This window comes from Molossus molossus, unplaced genomic scaffold (assembly GCF_014108415.1).
Source record: "Molossus molossus isolate mMolMol1 unplaced genomic scaffold, mMolMol1.p scaffold_m16_p_12, whole genome shotgun sequence".
Classification (NCBI taxonomy): Eukaryota; Metazoa; Chordata; class Mammalia; order Chiroptera; family Molossidae; genus Molossus; species Molossus molossus.
Genome location: NW_023425347.1, coordinates 44,804,245 through 44,831,884, shown reverse-complemented (window position 1 = coordinate 44,831,884; position 27,640 = coordinate 44,804,245). Strand labels below are relative to the sequence as shown.

At 43.5% G+C, this 27,640-nt stretch overlaps 1 protein-coding gene across 1 annotated transcript in view; it reads left to right on the top strand.

Moving 5' to 3' along the window:
• Window positions 1–27,640, top strand: part of AK5 (adenylate kinase 5) — a 220,708-nt gene that overhangs the window by 116,037 nt on the left and 77,031 nt on the right. Inside the window, exons 7-8 of the mRNA XM_036256345.1 lie at window positions 1,564–1,654; window positions 8,784–8,860. Of these exons, the coding sequence (XP_036112238.1) occupies window positions 1,564–1,654; window positions 8,784–8,860 (168 nt within the window). The remainder of the gene's footprint in view (window positions 1–1,563; window positions 1,655–8,783; window positions 8,861–27,640) is intronic.

Sequence of the window (27,640 nt, the reverse complement as noted above, 5' to 3'; positions counted from 1 at the left end):
CCTTGGAATAGTGCCTGTTTCTACCAGTCAGACTGGAAAACCTCTTAATTTACAAAGCACTGGGTAGAGGACTCAGAATAGCCTTGCCTCCACGGTGGGACGTAATTGGGCCTAAACTAAACATTGCTCTGCTCCAGCCCAACAAATCTTAAAAACAAGACCTGAGAGGATCAAGTTGTTTTCGAGTAACTAAACTATATTCCAGAACCAAGCTTAATAATATATATAGGAATACAAAAATACCTAGCATCCAACATGATCAAAATGACAATGCCTGGCCATCCAATAAAAAGTTACCAGGCATGCAAAGAAACAGGAAAACATGACTCATAACAATGACAAAAATATTAATCAGAGCTGATAGCAGATGTTAGAATTAGTGGAGAAGTGCATTAAAAGTTACTATAATTGTATTTAAAATATTCATATCTTAAATAAGGACAAAGATATTTGTTAAAAGACTCAAATCACTCATCAAGAGATGAAAACTACAATGTCTGAGCTGAAAGATGACCAGAATGGGATTAACATATATTCATACAATGAAATACTACTCAGCAATGAAAAGGATTGAACTATGTATACAACATTGACAAATCTCAAAGCAATTGTGCTAAGTGAAATAATCCTGACAGAAAGATTGCATACTGCAAAAATCCTTTTATATGAAATTCCAGAAGGTGCAAAATGATCTACAGTTACAGAAGCAAATCAGTGATTACCTGGTAAGGGGCAAGAGGAAGGGATTTCTAAGGGGCACAAGGAAACTTGGGAGTGAAAGACAGGTTCACTATTTTTATTATGGTTTTCTAGGTGTATACAGATGTCAAAAGTATACACTTTAAATATGTACAGTTTATTATATATCGATAACTCAGAAAAGCTATTTTTAAAAACTATTTTTAAGGTTTTAAAGAGATAAAAGTGTGTTTAGAAAAACACTGCACAGCTTGGAAAATGGAGGACTTATAAATATAACCACATTTCTTTAAAATTTTGTAAATTTTAGAGAATGGTAAAATAAATATTTAAATCTGTAATTTTTGTTACATCTAAACCTGTAGAATCTATAGATTATATGTCTATTGTATAGTGTCTGTAGTATCTAAAATGATAACTAAAATTTTGTTTAGGGTTTCTTTCCTTTTTTTTTGACAATCCATGAGAAAAATTATTTTCTCTGTTTAAAACTACATATTTTCATGAGTTTTTTAATTTTAAAAAAATACAAAGAGCCAGAAAGACACAAGGCAAATTTCAGTTTTCCTTTTTTCCAAAGGTTGCTTTATAAATCAAGAAAATTCTACACATTTTTAAACCATAATTGACCATACTATTGCCTAATTTTGCAGCGACCCTTTTCCTCCCTAACACCCTTTTCTGTTTGATATGGAGTCTGGCCTAACAAACTCTCCACGTGTCTGATTAAAGACTCCAGGACTGTCATTCCCATTGTCCTGCTTCATTAGAGACACAGCTGGCTGAAGCATGCTGATTACTTTTTGGAATGAACTGATTTATGTGCTCTCATGTTCCCACCTTGCCTGTCCTGATTTCCCGCAGTTCGATGCCGACCGGGACGAGGATGAGGTGTTCTATGACATCAGCGTGGCGGTGGACAGCAAGTTGTTTCCAAACAAAGAGACAGCAGCAAGTAAGTCCCTGTGTCCTTCCAGCAGCCATCCATCATGATGGCTGCCACGTGTCGGGAGCTTTAAGTGAGGTTGGAGCACAACCCGTTGCTGTAAGGTTTTAAGGATGACCGTGTCCTCAGAGCTTTATACTTTCTGGTCTGAAAATAAAGGTACGACAAAGCAAAATAGAAAAGAAGACCCTTACAGTTACTGCCTTTCTTCTAGTCATTACCTGTGTAAATCAGCAGGTAGTCCCAATGTAGCATAAGACCTAAGTTACTATCATTGAAAACCTCTCATCCGGCATACATTTTGTGCAAGAATTCAAAGGTACAATTCCTCCAGGACTCCCTCCCTAACCCATACAGGTCTCTCCTTTGCCTCCTGGAAGAGCCTCCTCTTGGACCTGAGAGCTCCCCCGCCTGACCCACGCGCCTGCGCGGCCCTGCCCCTTCTCCTCCTGGTGCTCTCGCCTAGAAGTTCCACGTGCAGGTGATGGGGGCAGCCACGTGCCCGGAGTGGGCGGTTCTCCCGGTTCCGTCCTTGACCCTTCTCTCACGCTCCTTCACTGTCCGGTTCCCAGTGTCCCTCCTGGCTATCCGGTCCACGTGGATGACTCTCAAATCGTTGACGCCGTCCCGATCTTTTTTCTCGGTTATGGCCTCAGTGGGTAAAGAAAACAGTTCTGGGTTGTAAAGAAAAAGGCTAAACATTTAAAATTTTAAACCACGTTTAAAGCCCACTACGAGCAGCTTCAAAGAAAGGCGGAATATAAAAGGCAAGGCACACCCCGGAGCACAGAGAACTGATATAAACGCCCCCGCCTGATTTTCCAGTGCTATCTACAAAATGATGGCCTGTTGCAGGGAAAGATGGAATTTTGAGAAGCATGGAAGATCAGGTAAACAGGACTGCTTGTGCCCTGAAATATGCTCTGACATCGATGCTTTTTAAGTTAACATTTTACTTAGAACTTATCTAGACCTCAAACTACAAATATCTCATTGCTAGATGGTGGGCAGAGGAGCCGATCTAGGCTGCCCCCTTCTTTAGAACTGCCGGCATTTTTCCAAGGTGGCCTCATCCCGCAGTCACTCAGCTGTGCGGGCTCCTGTGCTGGTCGGTAACCGGCCTGAGGACAAAGGCTGCGTCCTCACCCTCCCCAAGGCCCCTTGGCGGAGTGCACGGCACTTGCCCTTCGCAGGGACTTGAAGGAACCTCTCTGTCCTCTCTACACCTCCGAGCTTTGCACAGAGGGTGTCTGTGCTCACGGCCCCAACTGCCAGCAGCTCCCTTCCACTCCTGAGCCCGGAAAGCTGGGTTCTGCTCCAGCCTTCCTGTAGCCTGTTCTGTCTGTAACAGCCCTTGGAGAGTGAAGTGAGCCTGGGAGGGACTGTAGCCAACTAGAAACAAACAAAGCCTCCGGAGGAGACGGCCAGGTCGAAGCTCTAAGCTCTTCCTGTCATTAAGGAATGGGCCGGTGTTGCTAGATCCTTCTCTTGTTCGAGAGAAAACAGAAACCTGCGTCTGTAGGTGAAATCTCCAGGCTTATACAAGTTGTTGACTCACCAGTTAAACAACTCTTGTCAGTGTCCTCTGCTCTCTGAATTGTCAGCCCCAGGTTTTGTCCCTTTACTGTTTTCTTCTCTCTGAACCCTCTCTGCAGAATCTCAGCTGCCCCGTGGCTCTCATATCACCTCCACGTGAATGGCTTTCAGGTTTTTTTTAATTATTAAAATAAAAATTGTGTATATCTAAGATGTGCAGCATGATGACTTGACAACATATACACAGGGAAATGACTGCTCCAGTCAAACTAGTTGACATACATAGGTACCATTTTTTCTATGTGTGCTCAATAGTACCTGAAATATGTACGCTTAGCTAAGTTCCAGTATTCAGAGTATTATTAACTGTAGTCATCATGCTGTACATTAGACCTACAGATGTATTCATCCTACCTAACTGCAACTTTGTACAACTTTAGCCAACATTTCCCCACTTTGCCCAGATGCATGCCCATTGTCCTCTGCCTCTGTGTGCTTGACTTTTTTAGATTCCACGTATCAGTGAAATCATGCAATTGTTCTCTTTTAAGAGAGCCAGGCAAGCCCTGGCCAGTGTGGCTCAGTTGGTGTGGCATCATCCCATGCACCAAAAGGTTGCCAGTTCAATTCCTAGTCAAAGCACATGCCCAGGTTTGGGGCTCCATCCCCGATAGGGGGCATGCAGGAGGCAGGCTGTTGATGTTTAGCTCTCACATCAATGTTTCTCTCGCTTTCTCTCTCTCTCCCCCTTTCCCCCCCTCTCTCTAAAAGTCAATAAAAAATCCTTTTTTAAAAACAAATGCTTTATGTGTATAAAGCATATGGCTGTGAAAAGCCTATATATATGTTAGCATCTTTGGTGGGGATTTGAGGGGACACAAGGACAGACCACATCTTACACAATACAACTCTTCCCCATTTCCCTAGGTCTGCTTCTACTCTCCCTCTCTCTTCCTCCCCCCTCCCACCTCGGAATGGAAGAACTGGAAAATCCTCCCTCCCCCTCACCCAGAACAGTCTACCAACACCAGATCTCTCAAAGAGTTCACGTCCTAGTCCCAAATACAGTCAGCATTCTTATTTAATCCTCACATGAGGATATTTTTTCCATTTATCTTCAGAGAGAGCGAGGTAGAGAGAGAGAAACATCGATGTGAGAGAGACACACTGACTGGCTGCCTCCTGCACAACCCAACCAGGGCCAGGGACCAAACCGCAACCGAGGTACGTGCCCTTGACCAGAATTGAACCTGCGACTCTTTGGTCTGCGGACCAATGTTCCACCACTGAGCCAAACCAGCCAGGGCACAGTCAGCACATTTTAAAAAAAGAAACTGCTCTTCAAAGGAATTTGAATGCAAACTGTTGCAACACTTTTCATGCTTGTTGGGATTGGAGCTGTCTGCTGTAGGTAATGCCTAAAACACTTATGGGGGCTTTAATGCTCGTGGAGCAAATGAAGATCAAAATCTGCAAAAGTGAGGTGTAAATGTCCTTTTATTCATGTTTCAGTCCTTTGTCATATGTGCATCGAATGCACAGAATTTCTAAGTATTGTTCTTAGAATCAGAGATGAAACACACCCTACCCAAAGCTGCTTATAACTTAGTGAAAGAGCCGGGCCAGGAGAGAGCGCTTCCCTCAGAGCCGCAAATGAAGTGTAAGAGGAGTTTCATGTACCCTTCACTGTCGAAGAAGAACCTGCCTCCAGGGAGTGTTCCTTTATTTGGTACTCAGAGTGGGAGGAGGGCATTCCTGAAGCTTCAGATTGAAGATCCACTTGGAAGAAAAAAGTCTGGAGCATTATCCCAGAAAGCAGTATCTCTAAAGCCAATTTGTATCATCTTCCTAGTTAAACTTAAGGAGTCAACCTAAAAATAGTATTTCTAAAGACCATTCTGCATCTGAAAGTGGTGGAAGGGAGTGCTCCCTGTGGGGTTTATTTTAGCCCGTATTTTTCTCTTTTCTCTATAGAAAGAACATTTTTTAAAGCGGGAAAGAAATCAAAAAAATCAAAATTGGGGGAAGTGAGAGCCATGCTATCACTTTTATCAAATGTCCTAATTTCGCTCTCTTGTTTTGGGCCACAAGATCATCGACGTTGTTTTATATGTTAAACTGCCCAATGAAAGAAGGCAAAAATGTGTGCATATGCTTATATTCGCCTCCTATTTTATATGTCAAATCTTAGGCTATTATTAAAGGTCCCATCTCAGCAAACCAAGCAACCAATACAAAAGAAAATGAAAGCTATTCAGTCATTATCTGAGCTGATAATGACATCCTTTGTCTGTTGCCTTCTATGATATATTAGTACTGTTGCCAAGAGCAACAACCTGTCAAGAAATTCCATCCCTTTATGATACAATAAAATTGCTGTTAAAAGCATTTTGTTGGGAAAGCCAATCTCTTCTTCCTTGTAAGCACAGGTTGTTGGCTTTAAAAAAAAAAAAAAACAAAGATCTCTTCATTGTCTCACTGAAAATAGTTTTCTTATCATCTTGTTCCAGTTTCAAATATTAATGTATAATATCTCTTAACTGGGTTGTTTATAGGCCCTTCACATTGTACTTTCTTAAAACAACCAAAAGAACAGTTTCTAATGAAATAAAGTAAGTAGGACACAGGAACTAAAATAGTGATGTGGGTAATAAGACTTTGTGTTCGAATTACGCTGCTCACTTCATCTGAATCACTGTGCATACATATGCGAGAGGAGGGAATCATCTGAGGACCCGTCACCACTCCCACTAGGCAGTGGTGGATCATGTCCACACTATGAGGGAGTGGAAACTAAATAAAATCGCCATCCCCTTGAACGATGCTGTCCCTAGCAGCCCCTTGATTGTCACGGGCTGGAGTGACACTCCTGGAGCCCACTTCTCATTCCTGCATTTCCACAGCCACGCAGGGACCCGCCTCACCATCAGCCGTTCACTGCTTCTCAGGATGTGGAAGGGACGGCTGACCCCTCCAGGTCCTCTCCCGTCAAGTACTGCAATGAAAGACCGTATTTGCAAAGCCACTTGAGATGGCTCCTGCCTAGAATTTGAAGTCAGCAGGATGTGTTAGGAGAAATAGAGACTATGAATCCTGTGTTTATTTCACTCACTTTCTGCACGACCTTGGCCAAGTTATTTAAATTCTCCACAACTCATTTTTCTCTTTTTTAAGAGGAGGGGGTGGGAGTCTGTGAAATACTGGTTCTAAAATGTCCATGATCTTGTAATGGAAAAATAATGCATTTTACTTCTGCCATCTTTACAGCCTCACAGCACATAAGTGCAAACAGATCTTTAAACTGGGCTTTGAGACAGTCAAGTCCTGGCCCTAAGACACACCTTATTAAAGTTTTTATATGAAAAATACCAGACAGGCAAAGATAGAAAAATTATACATAATAATCCCACTTTTAAAAATTATATATATAGCCCTGGCCAATGTGGCTCAGAGGTTAGAGAGAGCATCGAACCATGCACCAGAGGATCATGGGTTCGATTCCCAGTCAAGGGCACGTGCCTGGGTTGTAGGTTTGATTCCCGGTCCTGGTTGGGGTTGTGCAGGAGGCAACCAATCAATGTGTCTCTCTCACATCAATGTTTCTCTCTCCGTGTAGCTCTCTCTCTCTCTACCCCTCCTTCCCTTCCACTCATATATATATATAAATATATATATAATTAAATGTTTGTATCACCCCTCTAATCTCACTTTGTTAATGGTATGTGGTACATATTCTTTCCCACTCCATTCTCGTGAGCACCTTACTAACCACAGAATTGTCAAGGGCCTAGAATTGTGCCACACACACCTACGCAGCTCTATGTGACAACTCTACAGTTAGCTACTTTTCCAAAATGGTTTGACAGGTCAAGTACCTCCATTTTGAAAAAAAAAAAATTTTTTTTTTATCCTCATTCGAGGACATTTTTTTCCGATGTTTTGTTCAGATAGAGTGGGAGGGAGAGAGAGAGAGAGAAACATCAACGTGAAAGGGACACATCGAGTGGCTGCCACCCACACAACCCAACCAGGGCCGGGGACAAACTGCAACCGAGGTACGTGCCCTTAGCGGGAACCGAACCTGGGTCTCTCTGGACCGCAGGCCGATGCTCTAACCGCTGAGGCAAACCAGCCAGGGCCATTTTGGAAACTTTATCATCCTTTAAAAAAAGTCGTTAAAGATACAAACAATAAACAATGGCATGACTGCTTCATACTTAGTCGATTTAATAATGGGCTAGTAATTAGTCACCTTGGTAAGCAGTGGGGCTAATGATGAGAAGAGAAGAAAAAGAGAGGAGTTGAGAAAAAGCTGTGCACGAACAGACCTTGATTCCCTTTTTGGAAGAAAGTGCAAACGCAGCATCTCTGGAGATGTCCATGTCCAGAAGAGTGTGCGGCGCTTGGCGTTTCTGTTAAAAATCCATCTTCATTCCACCTTACGCATTGCATACTGTGGCCGAGAATCACTTGGCAAGGTTAAGTTTAAAATGAAACGTGGTGCAGTTAATTTCTTGACAGGAACATAGCATTTTATGGGTAGCATTGAATTCTGTCTTTCTGGCTAATTAGCGGATATCTACAGGGATGGGTAGGTTTACAGTGATGAGTTGATTCCTGTATTATTATTTATAATTGCATTATTTATTTGTATTACAAGAGTCGACCTACTTTGCCCACCCCTGTCCTTCCCAGCAGGAAAGAGTCATGAGATGAGGACAATGAACCACGTGTGCTCCAGGAACCCCATTATGAAAATTACCAGTTTAAGTTTGAGCCCTTGGGGCTTACTGGGTGAGCAATTCAATGTAACCTGTAGTACCTACCCAGGGAGGGGAAATCTAATAATACACCACGTTGACCTGATTTTTCTCACCTTCAGGGACCCAAGGGGTGGGGAACCTTTTTTCTGCCCACCAGTTGGATATTTAGAATATTATTCAAGGGCCATACTAAACTATCAACTTAAAAATTAGCCTGCTATATTCGGTCAGGCTAATTTGGTCAGGCTGTGATGTTAGCTGGGATTGATTTCTCGGCCTGATACGCCCACAAGCCAGACGTTCCCCACCCCCGGTCCTAAGGTGACACAGGCGCTGGAGGAAAGACTAGGTTTCCAGGTCTGAGCAAACTTGGCGTTTCTGTTTCTAGAAGCCCCTTGCCCTTCTCCCACCCGGGAATTTGCTCCTGGTGTTCCTTTTACCTCAGTTTCTATTGCACACTCCTGAACTCTTTCCTTCTGGACAACCCTGGTCACCCTCACAGTTCAGGCTCTGGATGAATCCCTGGTGACGGAGTCCACTTCCACCATCCCCTCCACTACTCAGAATTAGCAGCCCTCTCTCGTCGGCTTCTGAACCTTGCTATTGACAAACCCATCTCCTTCACAAGATTGTCGTGGTCTTGTGGGTGGAGACAGCGTCCACAGCTTTGCACTTTCTATCTGCAGGTCAAACAGTGCCTGGCAGGTGGGAAGAGCCTAGAAATGTTTGCAAATGTAATGTAATCATAAGGACAATATGGAAACCTAGTGGGAGAGCGTTTGCTTTAGAAACATGCACAGACAGCCTCTGTCAGACTACCTTTTCTTTCCCAATCTTAGGTTCGAGTGACCTTGATCCTTCGATGATGTTGGACTCTGGAGAGACCATTGACACAGGATCTGATTATGAAGATCAGGTAACTAAAACCTAAAAACATTTCTCTGTTTAAATATTTTCATGTTAATCTCTGTTAATGTTTCATGACAATTAGAATTACAACTCATTTTGAGAAAGGTTTACAGTAGCATATGTCCCGTGAGAAATCATAGCAACCTACAGCTTTCATTCATTAAATTTGGCCTGTTAGCTCTTCCTTATCCACAGATCCAAATGGCAATAAATTAAGGAAAGGTCTGTGGTCAAAAGTTACATGTGGTAGAAATGAGGTTACATGAGTTATCTTGCCCAAGACTTTGCCTGTGTTTCTATCCCTTAACTAATAACAAAGCAAAGGTATTTTGTTAAGCATTGGCTACAGCTTCTGGGCTCTGCTTTCTATTTTTAACCTTTGAAAGGGACTGGTAGTCAAAGGCACCATAACCAGGGAATTAAGTATATTTTCTATTTGAATAAAAGCAAAGAAATATATCTGGGTCATTTTCCTTTCAGCAGAAGAACTCTCCCTACTGCTATATTTTAATGTTCCAAAATAGTTGGCAAATGATCTAATGCTTTAATTAGGCTTTATTTTTATTTTCCTTTATTGATTTTAGAAAGAGTGGAAGGGAGAGGGAGAGAGAGATAGACACATCGATGAGAGAGAACATCGATTGGCCGCCTCCTGCATGCTCCCCACTGGGGATCGGCCTCACAACCTGGGCGTGTGCCCTGACCAGGAATTGAACTGGTGACCTCTTGGTGCATGGATCAATGCTCAACCACTGAGCCACACCAGCCGGGGTAGGCTTTTTTTTTTAAAGGATAGTGTCTGAAACTCCCTTCAGACACTATCAAACTTGTCAGCAGAGCTCCTGTGCAATGACCGACAGCCCAGGGAACACGTGCTGGGGTTTTCCATCTTCCACTGACTGATGTCACAAATAGAGCAGATAGTTCCGACCACTGTCCAGATTTAATGGCTGGCTACACATGGGCATAATCAGAAACTTATTTTCACACGCATGAAGTTCTCTTTCCTTATATCACAAAGCAAGAAGTTACATACTAACAATATTTTAGCATTTATCAGGTGCTTAATACATACTAAACATTGTGCTAAGTTTACTAATTTGATTTGCTCACTAATTCCTCACAACATCTTTAGGAAATAGGAATTACTGTCTCCATTTCATAGACAAGAAGACTGAGCAAGGAGTGATTTGCTCAGTTACACGGCAGGTGTCTCAGTGGGATGTGAACTTCGAGCCCATTCCCTGCCTCCCTCCCTTCCTAGCTTCCAAAGGCAAGCCACTCACTGGCACATTTGTGGAGCCTTTTCAGTTGCTCACCGCTAAGACCTCAGCAGAGGCAAACGCCAAGCAATCACCCCTGAAGGGGAGCTCACAACCCAGAATTACAAGCCGCACAAAGAAATGAACCATAGCCTGAAATCCAGCTGAGTCAACAAATGAAAGGTTTCGTTTGTCTAGAGACAACAGAAAAGTCCGAAAGAAGTGTTAATGTGGGAATATTTTAAATATCGAAGAGATAAAGGGAAGATTAGAAACCATGAAACAAGTTCGGGAAGAAAAAATGGAAAGGAAGAGGCAAGAAGGAAAAGGGAAGAAATAGAAATTCTAGGCACAAAAAAATATTGTCATCGAAATTAAAATCCAATTAACAGGTTGAATAGTAGGCTAGACACAGCTAAAAAGACCCTGAGGAAGTTGCCTCAGAATAAAATAGAGAGCTAAATAGTTGCCACAAACAAAAAAGAACTTAGGAGACACTGAGGATACAATGACTAAATGCAATATTCTAAAGGGAGTTCCAGAAGGAGAAAATAGAGCAGCTGTACTTGAACGGATAATGGTTGAGAATCTTACAGAGATGATGAAAGACAAGTCCCCAGGTTTGTAGAGAGCATCCAGTCTTAAGCAAGATAAAAAGAAATCTCACATATTCTTTTTCCATTTATTCATTCAACAAATACTATTTGGGCATGCACTGGGTGCCAGGTACAATTAAAGCACTTGAAATTCATAATGGTATAAAACGGGCAAAGAGCTTACATCCTAGTGGGGAAGACAGAGAGTAACCAATAAATACAATAAATTAGTAAATTATCCAGATGGTCAGAAACAATAAGCTCTATGAGAAAAGGAAAAGTAGAACAGGGTAAACCTGTCCCAGGATGGGGGACAGGTTATAGTATTAAATAGGATGGTTAATATTAATAGAGATGGCCTCATTAAAGAGGTGAGATTTGAGCATATGTTGTAAAACATCAGAACACAGAAGACAAATAAAATATACAAAGTGAAAAGGCATTACCTGTAAAGGAATAGCAATTTTGGTGGCAGCAGATTAAATGAAGCAAGAGCTAGAATTTATTGACCACCTTCTATAAACCAGATCCTGTGTTTTATGGATTACATGCATTATTGCTCATCCTTACAGTAACTGAAGAAGATAGCTCTGTTTAACCCCAACTTATAGCAGACCAAACAGAAGCTCAGAGAAGTCAAATGACTTCTCAAGACCACACAGCCAGCTGGCTGAAGACTCGGGAATCAAATTTTGATTAGCCTGTCACCAAAATCTACTTTTTTCTCGTACCACTCCACGTAAAGCCATTTTCAAGGTTACTGGTCATCTATTACCAGTTCCAGTCAACACTTTTGAGTTATCTTTCTTGATCTTGACTGCATTCATTCACCAAACTTTTGCTGGTAAGGGTCAGGTAATCAATATTTTGAGCTCTGTGGGTCCTGCGATCTCTGCCACAGTTACAAATATTCTGCTACTGTCGCGCAAACGCAGGCATAGCAACGCTTAAATGAGCACGTAGATCTGTGTTCCGGCTCAGCTTTAGTTATGGATACTGAAACTTCAATTCCTTACAGTTTTCATGTCATTTCATTTCGAGGATTTAAAAATGCAAAACCCATTCTTAATTGAGAGACGGGACACAAACCAGACGCTGAGTGGATGTGGCCTGCAGATGGCAGTGTGCTGACCCACCTATGAACCATCCCCCCATCCGTGACACTCGCCTCTTCAGGAGGTTCTAGCATTTCTGGGGTATCTAACACCGTTTAGGTTCTTCACATGTATTATGCCATTTTATCCTCAATAATATGAGAGAGATATTATTATATTATTATGCATTTATTGTATAGTGTTTAAGATAGTTTTATTTAAAATACATATGTACTGAAGTAATAAAATAGATTTTATTATTTATTATAGTATTGTTATTATATTGTTATTCCCAAAAAAGGAAACGAAAGCACGTACAAATTAAGCCATTTATTTAAGGTCACACAGCTGGCACGACGTAAGACAGAATTCAAACTCCGCTGCTGGACTGCAGAGCCAGGGCCGGGAAAGACAGGCTAGGCTGCGCTGCGGTAGAATCCGAACTCAAAACCAGACTGTTTTCCTCCTGAACGGTTTTTTACACGTTGACTTCCAAAGGGAACGTGGATGGGAAGGAAAAGAGCATGCGGAAAACAGATCTGCTCTTAACATTACCTCCCCTCACACTCCCTCGACAGCCGCAGTCCCTGGCTCTGCCGGCTCGCAGGGGGCCGGCCAGCGGAGCTCACTGGGTGCCGTGGCCCCAAACCCCTAACGCCGCGGTGCGTTCGCTCTCTTCGGGTGCTCCTCGTACTTCCCGGCCCTCACCCTTGGTTTCCGCTGTCAGTTTATTATTTCACTGTGGGTGCTCTGGCCCCTTCACGCCTCACTGTGCACGTTCTCTTCTGAGGGGCGCAGTCCTAGCCGTGACTTCGCATATGTCTGCCTGTTAAACAGCAATGGCTGGATTTCCCGTGTGCCTCTCAAACGCAACACGTCCAAAACCAAACTCGTCATCTTCCCCCGCAAAATCTGTTCTTCCTTCTGTTTTCCCTATTTCTGTGAATGATACCACCACCCTCCAGCAGCCCAAGCCAAAATCCAGGGCCTCTTCCTAGCCTTCTTCCTTCTTCTCCCTCCCTACATCGGTGTGCTCAGCAGCTGGCCAATTCTCCTGTGTAGGGATCCAGCCAGGTCCACTGTCGCCACCCATGTTCACACCCTCAGCCTTCCTCCCCGGAACGAGTGAGACAGTTTCCTAACTAGTGTCCCTTTTCAGCTCCTCACCCATCAAAATCATCTTTCTGAAAAGAAAAGCCAGTCTAGGCATTCTACTGCTTAAAACCCTTTTTGACTCCTCATTGATGTCAAAATTAAAGTGGAACCTCTTATCGTATAGATGGGAACCTTAAAATTAGAATGTGACCCCCTATACCCCTCCCCTAACTCATCCCTTGCCAATCTTCGAAGCACGCTGAATGCTCCAGCCACGCCAGGCCACTGACAGATCCCCAAGGCTTGTACCTTGCACAGTCCCTTTCCTCTATATGGAAGCGTCCCAACCCCATCACCTCTGTCCCAACCATCCCCTACTCATGCTTCTTCAAGATCAAGCTGGGTCTGGCCAGTGTGGCTCAGTGGTTGAGCATCAGCCCATGCACCAAGAAGTCGTCGATTCAATTCCTGGTCAGGACACATCCCCAGGTTGTGGGCCTGATCCCCGGGGGGGCATGCAGGAGGCGGCCAATCGATGTTCTCTCTCATGGATGTTTCTATCTCCCTCTCCCTTCCTCTCTCTCTAAAATTAAAAAAAAAAGATCAAGCTTGTCCTTGAAGAAGCCCTTCTCTTCTCACCTGTTCAGTTTACCTTCTCAGGGGCTCACAGAATCCTGTGTTGTAATAGTCTCTTGTATCGCAGGGACTGTGTCTGCTCTGTGTATATCAAACGCCTGATGCACAGCACGTGCTCAGTAAATTCCCACTATTTTAAAAGCCAACAAAATGAATTCTAATTTTCTACTTAATATGTATTGTTTTGATAGCTTACTAACTCTCTTGAGCCTGGGTTTCCTCTTCTGGAAAATGGTGATGATGATTCCACTAAGAATTACTGTCGCAGGGAGTAGGGAGTACGAGTTACCGCGACAGAACAAACACTCCAAAAACGGTGAACATCCTTCTCCTCTTCCCCCAAACTTGACTTAGACTGAACTCTTCAGGAATTGGCGCCTTTCTGTGGTGACAGAGGCCACCGTAGCTCCAGCCAGATGGATGCAAATTGTCTGAGCGCGTCTGGTTACCATCTGGCACGCAGGCACTTGGAAGACGCCGCTCTGCCCTGACCACAAGTAAAAAGCTGAACAAACTGAAAAATCAACAAGTCTTAGGTCTGTTAGAGAAGTGAGGTCACAAGGCAAGACAGACAGGCAGGTCCAGGGATCCTGACCTCCCAGAACAGAAACCCACAAGCACCCCTCACCCGGGCAGCAGTGCCTAGGAACCCAGACTGTGACTGACAAATTGCTGGAGCTCAGCGTGAGCAGGTCGGAGTTAAACACGCCGGGGGATCCAGTTAGAGAGGCTTCTGTGAGTTTCCCCTCTAGGAACTTGACCAGGTTCCCACAGAGAGTATCAGAGAAAAATTTCCTTGTGCTCCTGGCAGGGGAGGGGAGAAAGGAAATACCCAGAGCACTTGTTTTTAACAAGGTCTGCTCTCAGGAGACCCTGCTTTACCAGAACCTCACCTGCTGAGGCTTTATCAGAGCCTCACTAACCCCCTGGGAGAAGGGACACCTCTAGCCATTCTGCCCCACCTGGGGGGAGCCTAAGAAGGACTGTGCATTGTGCAGCTCAGGGGACAGGCACGTGAGAAGACTAAGACCTCAGCACAGGACTGCACGCATTTCACAGAGCACTCCCCGTCCCCCCACCTCACCACCACCTCACTAAAAGTTTATTTATTGCAGTGCCTTTTACCTAATGCATTGTGTCCAGCTTTCAGAAACAAATTACAAGACATATTAAAAAGTAAAAATTGTTTAAAGAGACTGGACAAGCACCGGAACAAGAGTCAGATAATGGCAGGAATATTCGATTTATCAGAAGAGGAGTTTTTGTTTTTTGGTTTGTTTGTTTTTTATTGATTTTAGAGAGAGAGGAAAGGAGAGGGGGAGAGAGAGAGAGAAACATTGATGAGAGAACATCGATTGGCTGCCTCCTGCATGCCCCCTACTGGGGATCAGGCCCACAACCTGGGCATGTGCCCTGACCGGGAATCGAACCCACAACCTCTCGCTGCATGGGTTGATGCTCAACCACTGAGCCATACCTGCCGGGCAGAAAAGGAGTTTAAAAAAAAAAAAAACTGTGGTTCATAGGCTAAGGGCTTAGATGGTAAAAGTAGACAACATACAAAAACAGATCGAATGTAAGCAGAGAGATGGAAATTGTAAGAAAGTATCAAAAAGAAATGCTGAAGATCAAAAACACTGTAACAAATGAAGAATGCCTTCTATGTGCTCATAGTAGACTGGATGCGGCTGAGGAAAAAAACCTCTGAGCATGAGGCTATGACAACAGAAACTTCCAAAACGGAAAGGCAAAGAGAAAAAAGGCTGAAAAAAATAAAAAAACAGAATATTCAAGAATTGTGGAACAGTGATGAAGGCTAATATATGGGAATACTGGAAGGAAAAGGAAAAAAAGGAACACAAAGAAATATTTGAAGCAATAATAACTGAAAATTTCCCCCAAATTAGTGTCAGACACAAAAACAACAGGAAGCTCAGAGAACACTAAGCAGGATACATTTTTTTTTAATTACACCTAAGCATATCATATTCAAGCTGCAGTAAATCAAAGATAAAGAAACAAAATCTTGAAAGAAGCCAGAGGAAAAATGTGCTTTTCTGTAGAGGAGAAATAAAGACTTTCTCTAACAAAAATCAAGGGAATTTGTTGCCTTGCAAGAAATGATAAAAGAAGTTCTTTAGAGAGAAGGAAGAGGATATAGGTCAGAAATTCAGATATTGCCTGGCTGGTGTGGCTCAGTGGATTGAGTGGACTGAGCATCGTCCCATGGACTGAGAGGTCCGGTTTGATTCCCGGTCATGACACATGCTTGATTCACAGTGGGAGGTGTGCAGAAGGCAGTCGATCAATAGGTGTTTCTCTCTCCCGTCGATATTTCTTTTTCTTTTTTTTTTTAATCCTCACCCGAGGACATTTCTCCATTTTTTGTACAGATAGAGTGGGAGGGAGAGAGAGGAAGAGAGAGAGAGAGAGAGAGAAACATCAATGTGAAAGGGACACATCGAGTGGCTGCCACCCGCACAACCAACCAGGACCGGGGACAAACTGCAACCAAAGTACGTGCCCTTAGCGGGAACCGAACCCGGGTCTCTCCGGACCGCAGGCCGACGCTCTAACCGCTGAGCCAAACCGGCCAGGGCTCCCGTCGATATTTCTATCTCTCTCTCTCTTCCTCTCTCTCCAAAAAGATAAAAAGAAATTTAAAAAAAGAAATTCAGATCTACGTGAAGAAAGGAAGAGTACCAGAGAGTGTGTAAGTGAAAGTAAAATGAAGGCTTTTGTCTTATTCTTAATTTTTCCTACAGACAGCAGTTTGTTCAAAACAATCACAACAGCACCGTATTTGATTGTATATGCTTACCTGTAACTGAAATGGATGACAGCAAGGATGCAAGGACAGGAGGGGGGAATTAGGAGTGCTCTGTGATTGACGAGAAGGGCTGGAGAAAGATATACCATGCTAATGCCCATCAACAGAAAGCAGGAGTAAGTGCATTAATTTTAGAGCAGATGTCAGAGCAAGGAAAGTTATCAGGGATAAAGAGACATTACATAATGATAAAGGGGTCACTACCCCCAAGAAGACAGAACAGTCCTTAATGTATATGCACCTAACAACAGTATCACAGGCTCACTGCCCACCTATGTCCTTGGGTCCATCTCTTTCAGCTCCCCCAGGACCTTGATTTATCAATGGGCATTGCTTGATCTTTCCCAAGGCTCTCATCCTCAAAGTATCTTTTTCTTTGTCCACCACCCCGGCAGCCCCACTTTGAAGGAAGAAGGAGCCATGAACAGTGCCAAGTGTCACAGAAGTGTGACATGGGAGACTTTTCTTTCACTTTCCTTCAACCCCAAATTTGGTGAAAGAGAAGTCACCTCCCATAATTCTATGTTCTCACCTCCCATTCTGCCCTATAAACCAGCTTCCACCTGCTCTGTTCCCCTGAGAGACCATTAAAAATCATCTCATTACTGCTAAGTCAAGAGGATAGCTCTCAGTTCTTACATCTGGGGCCCAGGACACTGAGGGCATTTTCTGCTTTCTCAAAACTCCTGGCTCCCTTGGCTTATACCACCTCTGTAGTTATTGTTTCTTTTTGTCCTCCATCCAATATGGTTTTTCCTTCCTTCCCCATAAAATGCTGTGTTCACCGAGCCCCAGCAGAGTGCCTCTTCTCTCACGACACAAACACTTCATCCAAGCCCACGCCTTCAACTTTATTAATGTACTTAATTCACTCAAATCATAGTGAGAATATTTGACATGCCAGACTCTATATGTGGTACTGGGGATATATGTCAGCAAAAGAAGACACAGTCCCTACTGTCCTGGAGCTTAGAGTAGACATAGAAAATAATAAAGTCATCACCTAAATAAATTACGGAAGAAGACTGTGCTGGGGCTTGGGAGAAGGGCTAGGTGCAGGGTGTAGATGTGGTCAGTGAGGCAAATGATGCTTGAGTCGAGATCTGAAAGGCGAGCAGGAGGTTACCAGGTACACGTGACAACATGGGATAACAAGGGATAGGGATCAAAAGGCATGGTCAGGGAAAAGGCAGTAGCATGTGGACGCAGGAAGAAGCAGGGCATCTGAGAGAGGCCCGCGCCGGTGGGGTGCTCCCCAAGGGGGAAGGCGGCGTGAGATGATCCTGGAGATTGGGGCCCTGTAGAGCAGCTCGGGTGTTGTGGTTTTATCCTAAGAGCCCTGCGAAGCCTCGAAGAGGAATTTTGTTATGTTTTGGGGGAGAAAGGTGGAAGGGTGTGTCAACGTTATATTTGTATTTTAAAAATGAATATTCTCTTCCCTGGCCGGTTTGGCTCAGCAGTTAGAGCATTGGCCTGCGGCCCGGAGAGACCCGGGTTCGGTTCCCACTAAGGGCACGTGCCTTGGTTGCAGTTTGTCCCCGGCCCTGGTTGGGTCATGCGGGTGGCAGCCACTCGATGTGTCCCTTTCATGTCGATGTTTCTCTCTCTCTCTCTGGGAAAATGTCCTTGGGTGAGGATAAAATAAATAAATAAATAAAAATGAATGTTCTGGCAGGGATGTATTTGAGAGGTGTTTGTGAGGACACATCAGCAGGGCTTCATGTTGGAATGAACAAGAGAGCCACGGGGCAGTGAGCTGTTGGAGGTGATGCCAGGGATTTTAGCTTGTACAGCGGGGTGGCTGGCCGTGGTATTCAGAAGGAACAGTAAGAAAACGCCAGTTCCAAAAGGAAAGAGCACAAGTGTAATCTTAGACCTGCTGAGTCCAAAGTGCCTTGGCGCATCCAAATAGAGAATTCGAGTGAAGCCTTCACTCCCCGGTTCTGGCCCTTAGAGGGAAGATGGATGACTCTGCGAGCTGCTGAATAAGGGAGAAGTGGAAGCTGGAAGTGGAGGGGCAGGACCTGGACAAAGACACCAGACTTGGACCGCAGGGGCTGGTAGAGGAGGATGAGGCAGCGAGAACTACGTAGAAGCTGTTCAAGAGACAGGAGGGAAATGTGGGGTTCCAAAAGCCAAAGAAAACAGGATTTCAAAAAGTGGGGTGTCAAATATTGATGAGAAGATGAGGAAGAGGGAGCGTGGACAAGGGGCATCGTGTATAGAAGGGTGGAGGGGATGTGGACCTTGCAAAGGGCTGTTGGGGGAAGCTGTGCGTGCTTGTTCGTGTTTTGTTTGTTTGTAATGGCAGATACTTGAACGTATTTGAAAATTCGTAGGAAGGATCCACTCGTTAGGGAGAAGGAGCATATACAAGAGAGAGGAAGATTCCTCAAAATGCAGGAGGGCTGAATTCTAAGGTACTGGTGAAGAAAGGCCACAGGTGGGTTAAGACAAGGAAGGTGGATAGGACGGGTTTGTATGTTTAATGGTGGGAAGTTATGAATTCCTCTTAGATGATTTCCAGAGACACACTGTGCACTAAGAGCGTGAAGTTTGAAGCAAGTGGGGGATTGAATTGTGGAACCCCGCTGAGGGCGAACTAAGGAAATAGCAGAACAGGCAAGCAGTCCAAGAGCCCTTCCGATGTGAGTGCCTGAAAGTGTATTCTGACCAAGATCCTTCTCATTTTTTTCCATCCACTTAGTAAGTATTTCTTTTAACTGAACTTCCATGGTGATATTCAGCTTCTAAATCAAAAAATACTACATTTACCCAAAACATGTTTTATTTGTAAAGCTGATTTAAAACGGTGTCATCCGCCTGGCCAGTGTGGCTCAGTAGTTGAGCGTCAACCCATGCACCAAGAAGTCACCGGTTCGATTCCCAGTCAGGGCACATGCCCACGTTGTGGGCCCGATCCCCAGTGGGGAGCATGCAGGGGGCAGCCAATCAATGTTCTCTCTCATCGATGTTTCTCTCTCTCTCTCCTCTCACTTCCTCTCTCTCTCTCTAAATCAATAAAGGAAAAAAAAATTAAATGGTGTCATTCCCAAAACAGTTAATTTGAGTAACACAGCACTGATCACAGTTTGGGGACTTACCGAGTTGCAGCTGACACACTGAGTCCAGTTCTGACGGGTAAGTCAGGTTTTTGTGGCAAATCCTACAAGGACTAGCCGAAGCCGGGGAGCTGGAGTGGCCAGGTTCACCTCTCAGCACTCCTAGCTGGTGGTGAAAACTATGGGTGGCCTATTGGAAAAATGAAAGCAGGGATGTTGGAGAGGGACTGAGGTCAGAAAGATAAAAGCCTGGCTTTTCCCAAACACTAAAACCAAAATAACCCGGTGTAGGTTCAGGAAGCCAGCCCTTCCTGACTGTCTCCAGTGGCCACAGGCAGTCTAGAGCTAATTGATTCTCTGAAAAGAAAGACAAGCCCCATTTTTAAACCTCATAAATTAATAACAGTATATTTTCCCTATTCTTTTCTGCAAAGTCGGGGATGTCCTTCAGATTTTCAGTGTTGGTATTAAATATTAAACAGCAACATTATAGACAGAAAAAGTCAGGAACCATGTGAGTTCCTTCATATGTGGGATGTAAAACAGAAATCAACAAACTCATAAACACAAACAGTATGGTGGTTACGGGGGTGGGGACAAATATATGGCAGAAGGAGACTAGACTTTGGGTGGTGAGCACATAAATATAGATAATGTATCATAAAATTGTATGCTTAAAACTTGTATAATGGCCCTGGCTGGTTTGGCTCAGCGGTTAGAGAGTCTGCCCACAGACCACAGAGTCCCAGGTTCGGTTCCCACTAAGGGCACGTACCTTGGTTGTAGTTTGTCCCCAGCCCCATTTGGGGTCATGTGGGTGGCAACCACTGATGTGTCTCATATCGATGTTTCTCTCTCTCTCTTCCTCCCTTTCTCCCTCCCACTCTCTCTGAAGATAGATGCAAAAATGTCCTCAGGTGAGGATAAAAAAAAAAAAAGAAAATTGTATAATGTATTAACCAATGTCACCCCAATAATTTCAATTTCATAAAAACCAGCAACATTATATCACTTAGGTTACATTCTGAGCCAAGAGTGTGATGTATTTCCACACCCTGAAGACACAGAAGGAAATGCCTCTTCACTGTGCGTGTCTGCCAGGCCCCATCACAGGACTGTAGGAGAGATCTTTGCAGGAGCAAATAAGAACCGATAGAATTCCTCATTTCAAAGCAGTCAGATATACTCCAGGAGAGATTGTTTGCTTTTCTCTTTTCAAAAATCCTATTATTCTTGTAATTAACTTCATAAGCTTCTATGACATGTTATTAAGTAGTATAACTTGAATGCCCCATCATTTTGAAGGCAAAATGAAAATATCTGTGATAACACAATAGTGTCACTGTCTTATAAAGGGAAGGAAATAGGACTCATGTGTGACCCGTCATCTGATGTGCCTGTAGCCTTAAGACAGGAAATGGTCGTTAATGGGAAACCAAATGACCTCCTGGGGTTATTATCTGTTTACAGAAGTAAGGTGGGGAGAGTGCACAGAGACCCGAAGAGCAAACAGAGGCTCACACAGACTTCAGTGTGAGCTGGCAGAAGAAGGATGGAATGAGGTTGCCCTTTGTTCCTTGGAGTCAGTTGCCAAGGAGCAGAGTTACTATTGTCCACCTGCCTGATGAATTATCTTTCTCTTTTTATGGAGTTTCAGGTCAGAGTGTAGGTCCTTATGTCAGTTTTCATGCTGGATCCATATTTTTATGAGGGATGGTGGTGTGGCTACAGCAGGTAAAACCCCCCAGGCGTAGAGTCCTGCATGGGTTTGCGTTCTGGCTCTGCCACTTTGTCACATTGCCTCTCTGAGCCTCAGTTTTCAAATCCAGAAAATGCAGAAAATAAAGTGAAAATTAAAAAGCTCATTCTTACCACGGCATGTTAGCAGATGCAAAGCGCTGTACATACGGTTATACAAACCTTAGCATGATGATTATTTACTCTTTTCTCATCTCTTTTCCATGTAGATAGAAAATATAGAACAACAGGTTTACTTACCACTTAGAATTTTTAAAGGACCCCACTTAAAAATACTTGCCCTGGCCGGTTTGGCTCGGCATCGGCCTATGGTCCAGAGAGACCCGGGTTCGGTTTCCGCTAAGGGCACGTACCTCGGTTGCAGTTTGTCCCCGGCCCTGGTTGGGTCGTGCGGGTGGCAACCACTTGATGTGTCCCTTTCACGTCGATGTTTCTCTCTCTCTCCCCCCCTCCCACTCTATCTGAACAAAAAATGGAAAAATGTCCTCGGGTGAGAATTTAAAAAAAAAAAAAACTTTAAATAACACAGAGCTGAAGAAAATAATAAAATATTGGAAATAAAGAATTTACTCGGGCCCTGGCCAGTTTGGCTCAGCGGTTAGAGCGTCGGCCTGTGGTCCGGAGAGACCCGGGTTCGGTTCCCGCTGAGGGCGCGTGCTTCGGTTGCAGTTTGTCCCCGGCCCTGGTTGGTCGTGCGGGTGGCAGCCACTCAATGTGTCCCTTCACGTCGATGTTTCTCTCTCTCTCTCCCTTCCTCTCTCTCCCTCCCACTCTATCTGTACAAAAAATGGAAAAATATCCTCGGGTGAGGATAAAAAAAAAAAAAAAAAAGAATTTACTCGGGATTCCAGGACCACCCTGAAAGCTTTCAACAGATGCTCCGTACTTTTACCAGCACTTGTTTGTTTCCGTGATAGCACTTGTCACAGGGGCTCTGGCTCTTTGTATCCATGTCATCCCCTCCCCCCCAGTAGATTATACCTAGGGACACACGCACATTCTCTGTAATTCCTCAATTGCTTGACCAAGTATAGGCTGGCAGTTCGGAAACATTTTGAAACAAACCGAATGAAGAAGAATCTCAAAGGGAAGTATAGGAAGAAGCCTGATATTCTGTAAACTGTAAATGAAGAACAAGGAATAAAACAAATTTACATGGCAAAGATGAAAAACATTTATTTTAATTTACGTTTTCAAAGGAGGGTAGCTGAGACATTAAGGGATGCAAAAACTATCGTACAAGAAGTGGTGGAAGGATCTGGAACTATCTAAGTGACAAAGTAGATTTTCCTGACAGGCTCTTGCTGGCCTGCTCACACCATGGGGGGTAGGGTTTGTGGTCTTCTGCACAGTTCTGTTCCCACTGCCTTTTGCTCAGCACCTGACTCATGCTCAGTAATTAACTGTTCAGTGAAGCAATTCCATTCTGTAAGAGACTGTATTGTAGCAGAGGGAATTAGACTTCTGCATTACTGTGTAAGAGGGAATCGGGCTCCAGAGATGGAAATTACAAAGAGATGGAACTCAGATCAATGTACAAGGAGTTTCCTAAATAGTGTTATCCAGTTGACTAACTCATTGAAGATATTCAAATTCTGAGTAACCATTCTTCAGAGATGTTTTTTTAAAAACCAGCTATTTCTGAGGGTGGGAAAATGATGTGCCTCCTAAGGGGTCTTTTCCATCTCTTAATCTATTTGTTTAAGAAGGGCCAAGGTGTGTGTGTGTGTGTGTAACATCAATTCCCACCACCATTATACCAGAAGTATCTAAATATCACCCCCAGTAACCTGCTTTAGTTCCTAACATCTCATCCTGGAAAATCTAGGTGGGGGTGATAGTGCGTCACTAGATGTTCTCTCACTTTTTTTATTATTAACATGTCATTGAACCAAATGGAACTAACTGCAGCTGAATAAAATTTTCATTACCTTAGAACATTGCTAATTGTACAGTCCTTTTCAGACTTAAATTCGGAGCAGCAAAAATCATTGTACTATCAAATATCAAAAACCATAGTTTTTTTTTTGTTTTTGGTTTTTTAAGGGTAACCCTGTTGAAAGGAGTAGAAACATATTCATTGTCACCACTGACCCTGAAGTAAGAACGAATTTGTTATCAAGCAGAGATGATGGTAGAGAGGGTCCTACGGTGTTTGAAGCCAGGGGCTGGGGGCTCAGACTGCCTAGATTCGAGTTCTGGTTCTGCCAATTGCTGATTGTGTGGCCTTGAACTTTTCTTTGCTAAAGTTTCCTGGCTTGCCAAACGGGGCTTTTGTGAGGACTAAATGAGATCATATACACAATACCCTTAGAACAATAACAATAGCTCAGTAAGCACCCACCCCAAATCAGGCACAATGCTAAACATTATTCATTTGTCTTAACAACCCTACCTGTAGCCCCAAGTTGCAGTTGAGGTTCAGAGATATTAAGCCACTTGCCTCAGGTCACACAGCTCCTGACACTCCTCCACTCTGTCCAGTGTCCAAAGCCGCACCTGTGCCTCTCACTTCTCCATCCTCCACGCGGAGGAAGCTGCTCTCTGGCCTTGCATTTACGAGATATGTTAGAGCGAGAACCCAGAGGAAGAACAGTAATAATAACTAAAATTTCTGGAGCGCTTTTTATGTTTCGGGCACTATTTGAAAACACTTGACACGCATTAAGCATCGCCACAACGTACGCGGTTTTGTTGTTAGTCCCGTTTTACAGATGTAGAACTGAGCCCAGAGAAGTTAAGGAACATGTCAAGGATTCAAAACCAGGCAGTCTAACATCTCTGGTTCCACTTGAGGACGGCCCTCCATGGGCTGAGGACTTTGGGGAACCAGGGAACCACATTCAGTTCCAGGATCCAAAGGAGAACAGGGCTTTGGGGTGAAAATGAATCAAAGACAGCCAGTCAGAGCCCATTTACCTTTTCGGTGGTTTTGCTAGAACTTCCACGAGGTTGGGAGCAGGAATGGGCCCAGAGAGGAGCAGATGGGATGGGCTTTTGAGGCAGCCTCATGGTAGTAGGTGTGGGCTCTGTGTTTTCTTGTCTTTAGTTTAGAAGCGTGATGACTCATGAAGAACACACTTGGTTCTAAACAGTAAACGTAACATCATCCCTTTTCACACCGCTTTGCTTTTTAATTAATCTTGTCTGGGGGAAACCAGCAGAGAACACAACCTAAAACATGCAGTTTTTTTTATATTCATGACCTTGAAGAAAACCCAGCTTTTATTAAGTGCCTATCCTGTACCAAGAGCTTTCATGATCTGGTTTAATCCTCACCACAACTCTGGGTGGAAGGCATCATTATCCCCAAGGTACACAGCTAATCATGTCTGCACTCCAAATTCCTCTTTCCAATAAGCCATACTGCTGCCCCCAAATCTATAATGACCCCGGAAAGCCTTTCCTCGCACCACCCCCCAAAAGAAAATACCAGCTTGTATTTTCTCCTAGTATTTTCAGTCATAGGAGTTCATCTCTGCACAGACTTATAAAACGAGCCAGCCATATAAACAGATGTCTAAAATTGCAAGAAAGTCTGTGACTATTTCTCATTTGATACATTATATGCTTTTATTTCCTTGTTATTTTCTTAAATTTAATGACGTTTTTCTTATTTGTAAAAGCAAGACTACATGCTATGGAAAATTTGGAAAATTATTATAAGTATAAAGAATAAAATTAATGTTAACATTTTGTAGTATTTCCTTGATTGACAGATATTCATTAAAGTTATCAAATTTTTTATTTAATAATATAGACTTTCCTTTTTCATTGAATAATTTTTGTAAACATTTTTTTTTTTTTTATCCTCACCCGAGGACATTTTTCGATATTTTGTTCAGATAGAGTGAGAGGGAGAGAGAGAGAGAGAAACATCAACGTGAAAGCGACACATCAAGTGGTTGCCACCCACACGACCCAACCAGGGCTGGGGACAAACTGCAACCAAGGTACGTGCCCTTAGCGGGAACCGAACCCCGGTCTCTCCGGACCGCAGGCCGGTGCTCTAACCGCTGAGCCAAACCGGCCAGGGCTGTAAACACATTTTAATGACAGTATAAAATATAATTCTATAGGTATGCTATATTTATTTTCCTCATTCCCCCCCTTCGGGGTACTTATTTTTCTTTTTATCTTTTCACTGATAAAAATACGGTTGACCCTTGAACAACACAGTTTGAACTGTGCGTGTCCATTCATACATGGATTTGTTTTCAATAAATACTGTATATTTTCTCTTCCTTATGATTTTTAAATAACATTTTCCTTTTAGTTTACTGTATTGTAAGAATGCAGTACATAATGCATATACAAAATGTGCTAATCAACTGGGTTATCGGTCAGGTTCTGGTCAATCGTAGGCTATCGGTAGTTAGTTTGGGGGGAGTCAAAAGTTACACATGGATCTTCACCTGTGCAGGGGTCTGTACCCTAACCCCATGCTGTCAAAGTCAGCTGTAGTGCTGCTGTGGCATGTGACTGCACGTGAACTTGGCCCAAATCTTCTCATTACCCCAGGAGAGATTCCTAATACTGGGACTACCGAGCCAGAGAGTATAAAGGGTAATACTGCAATATTTTCACTTCTTTCTAATCAGATAGGCTTCAATAATAATGCAAGGTGATTGAGGTGGGACAAAAGGATTCTAAAGAGGAAGGTTTTTAGATAATGCTGTTCTTCTCAATTATTTGCAATAAGAGCTGTCAAACTGAGATCAATTTAGTGCCACATGACTCAGGGCACAGAGTGTACCTTAACTGCTAAAGTATCTGTAGTCCATGGATCAATAAGATAGTCCTGCCAAATGTCACTCATCCATGTGGCCAGCCCATGTTCAGTCCCTAGGACATGCTGCAGACTCCCCGTCCCCATGCCGCTCCTTGGAAATAAGTTAAGTCCACAATCAGTCCTGTATTTCCCACGCAGCCACCAGGTTTCTTAGGGTCAGGCTGTGTGTTTCCACACTTTCCTTTCTCTAGACGCAATCTTATTCAAAACATCCAAGAATCCTTGTCATTTCCAAACTCATAGCCTTTCTTAAATACTTACAGCTAGTTCCCAGAACCTCTCCATTAATCTTCCTATGTTCCATTTGTAGCCTTATTCTCCATGCCTTAAAATAATAAAACTGTCTTTGTGGAAGATATTCTGGAGACAGGCTAAAAAAGATTATTGATAACTTGAACCCTGCTTTAATGGAGAAATGTAATTTGTATCAATTCTGTACAGAGTGGAAACTCAGCAGTGCTTAAAGTTATCTTAAAATGTCTTCTCTCGACTAGCTGAATTGGGTCCCTGCTGCCTTATTTGCAATTTGGCACCAAATTCTTTTATTAATGGCATGCAAAGAATCCAGATCCCAATGGATTATTATAAACATGGATTAGTTGGGTGTGATTTAATGAAGCATTTCAAATAAATTTTCAGAGAATTTGGAGGGAAGAAGAAAGTCTTCCCCCCTAATGTTTGGGGGGGGGAGCCAATAATTAGCACCCCTCCTCCCTGCCTGACTTCTAAACAATTGAGAAGTCTCCCAAGCACTCCCCCTTTTTCTCTGGGAGGAGTGAGCAAGGCGCAGAGTCTGATAATAATAAGTGAGGCTCACGTTGATTTAGTACTTTATGGTTTTTGTACATTAACTCATTTGAGTCAGGAAAATGTCAATGTATCGATTCAACAACTACATAGTGAACATCTCCTAAATGTCGGGCACCGTGCCAGATTCTGCAGTTAGGAACACCCTGAAGATGCACTTAGTCTCTGCCTTGAAGATCTTGTCTCCCAGAAAAGAGAGCATGTTACAAAAGCATACCTTACGAGGTGAGTGTCTTAGTTAAGGTTCCTTGGGTTGCAAGTCACAAAGCCTGCTTAAGCTAACTTCCACAGAAAGGTATATTTATTATAAATTTGGAGGGACCTCTCACAAATCCAAGGAACAGCGCGCCTAAGCATTAGAAACGATGCAGAACTAGGTGCTGAAAGGCCGTTAAGAATTTTCCTCTATGTCTGTCTTCTCTCTTTGCAGACCTGTTTCTTCTACCAGTCCCACTGACATGGTGGTAGAAGTGTCTGCCAACTGGCTCAGCCAACAAAGAGGCCAATCTGTCTCCATGTAAATTCCTAGGGAAGGATGTTAACTGTCCAAGCATGGTTCAGCTGCTCTCCTGATGCAGCCTCCTGTGGCCAGTGTTACATTTTGGGGGCGGGATTAGCTGGGCAAAGAGTTCAATTCTACTATGCCGAGAAATTATATAAGTGCTATGGGTTAATGAGGAGGGAGCCACTTCCTCCATCGTCTCTGTTGAAGGTGCTGTGGAGATGAAAAGATGGATGGAATACATAACCAACTCTAACGTAGGCCAGAGTATGATGTGGGATGCACCATCGCAGAGACAGAGCATGCTCTGGGAGCACCCTGGAGAGGAAGATTCATTCCAATAGGAGGAAGGA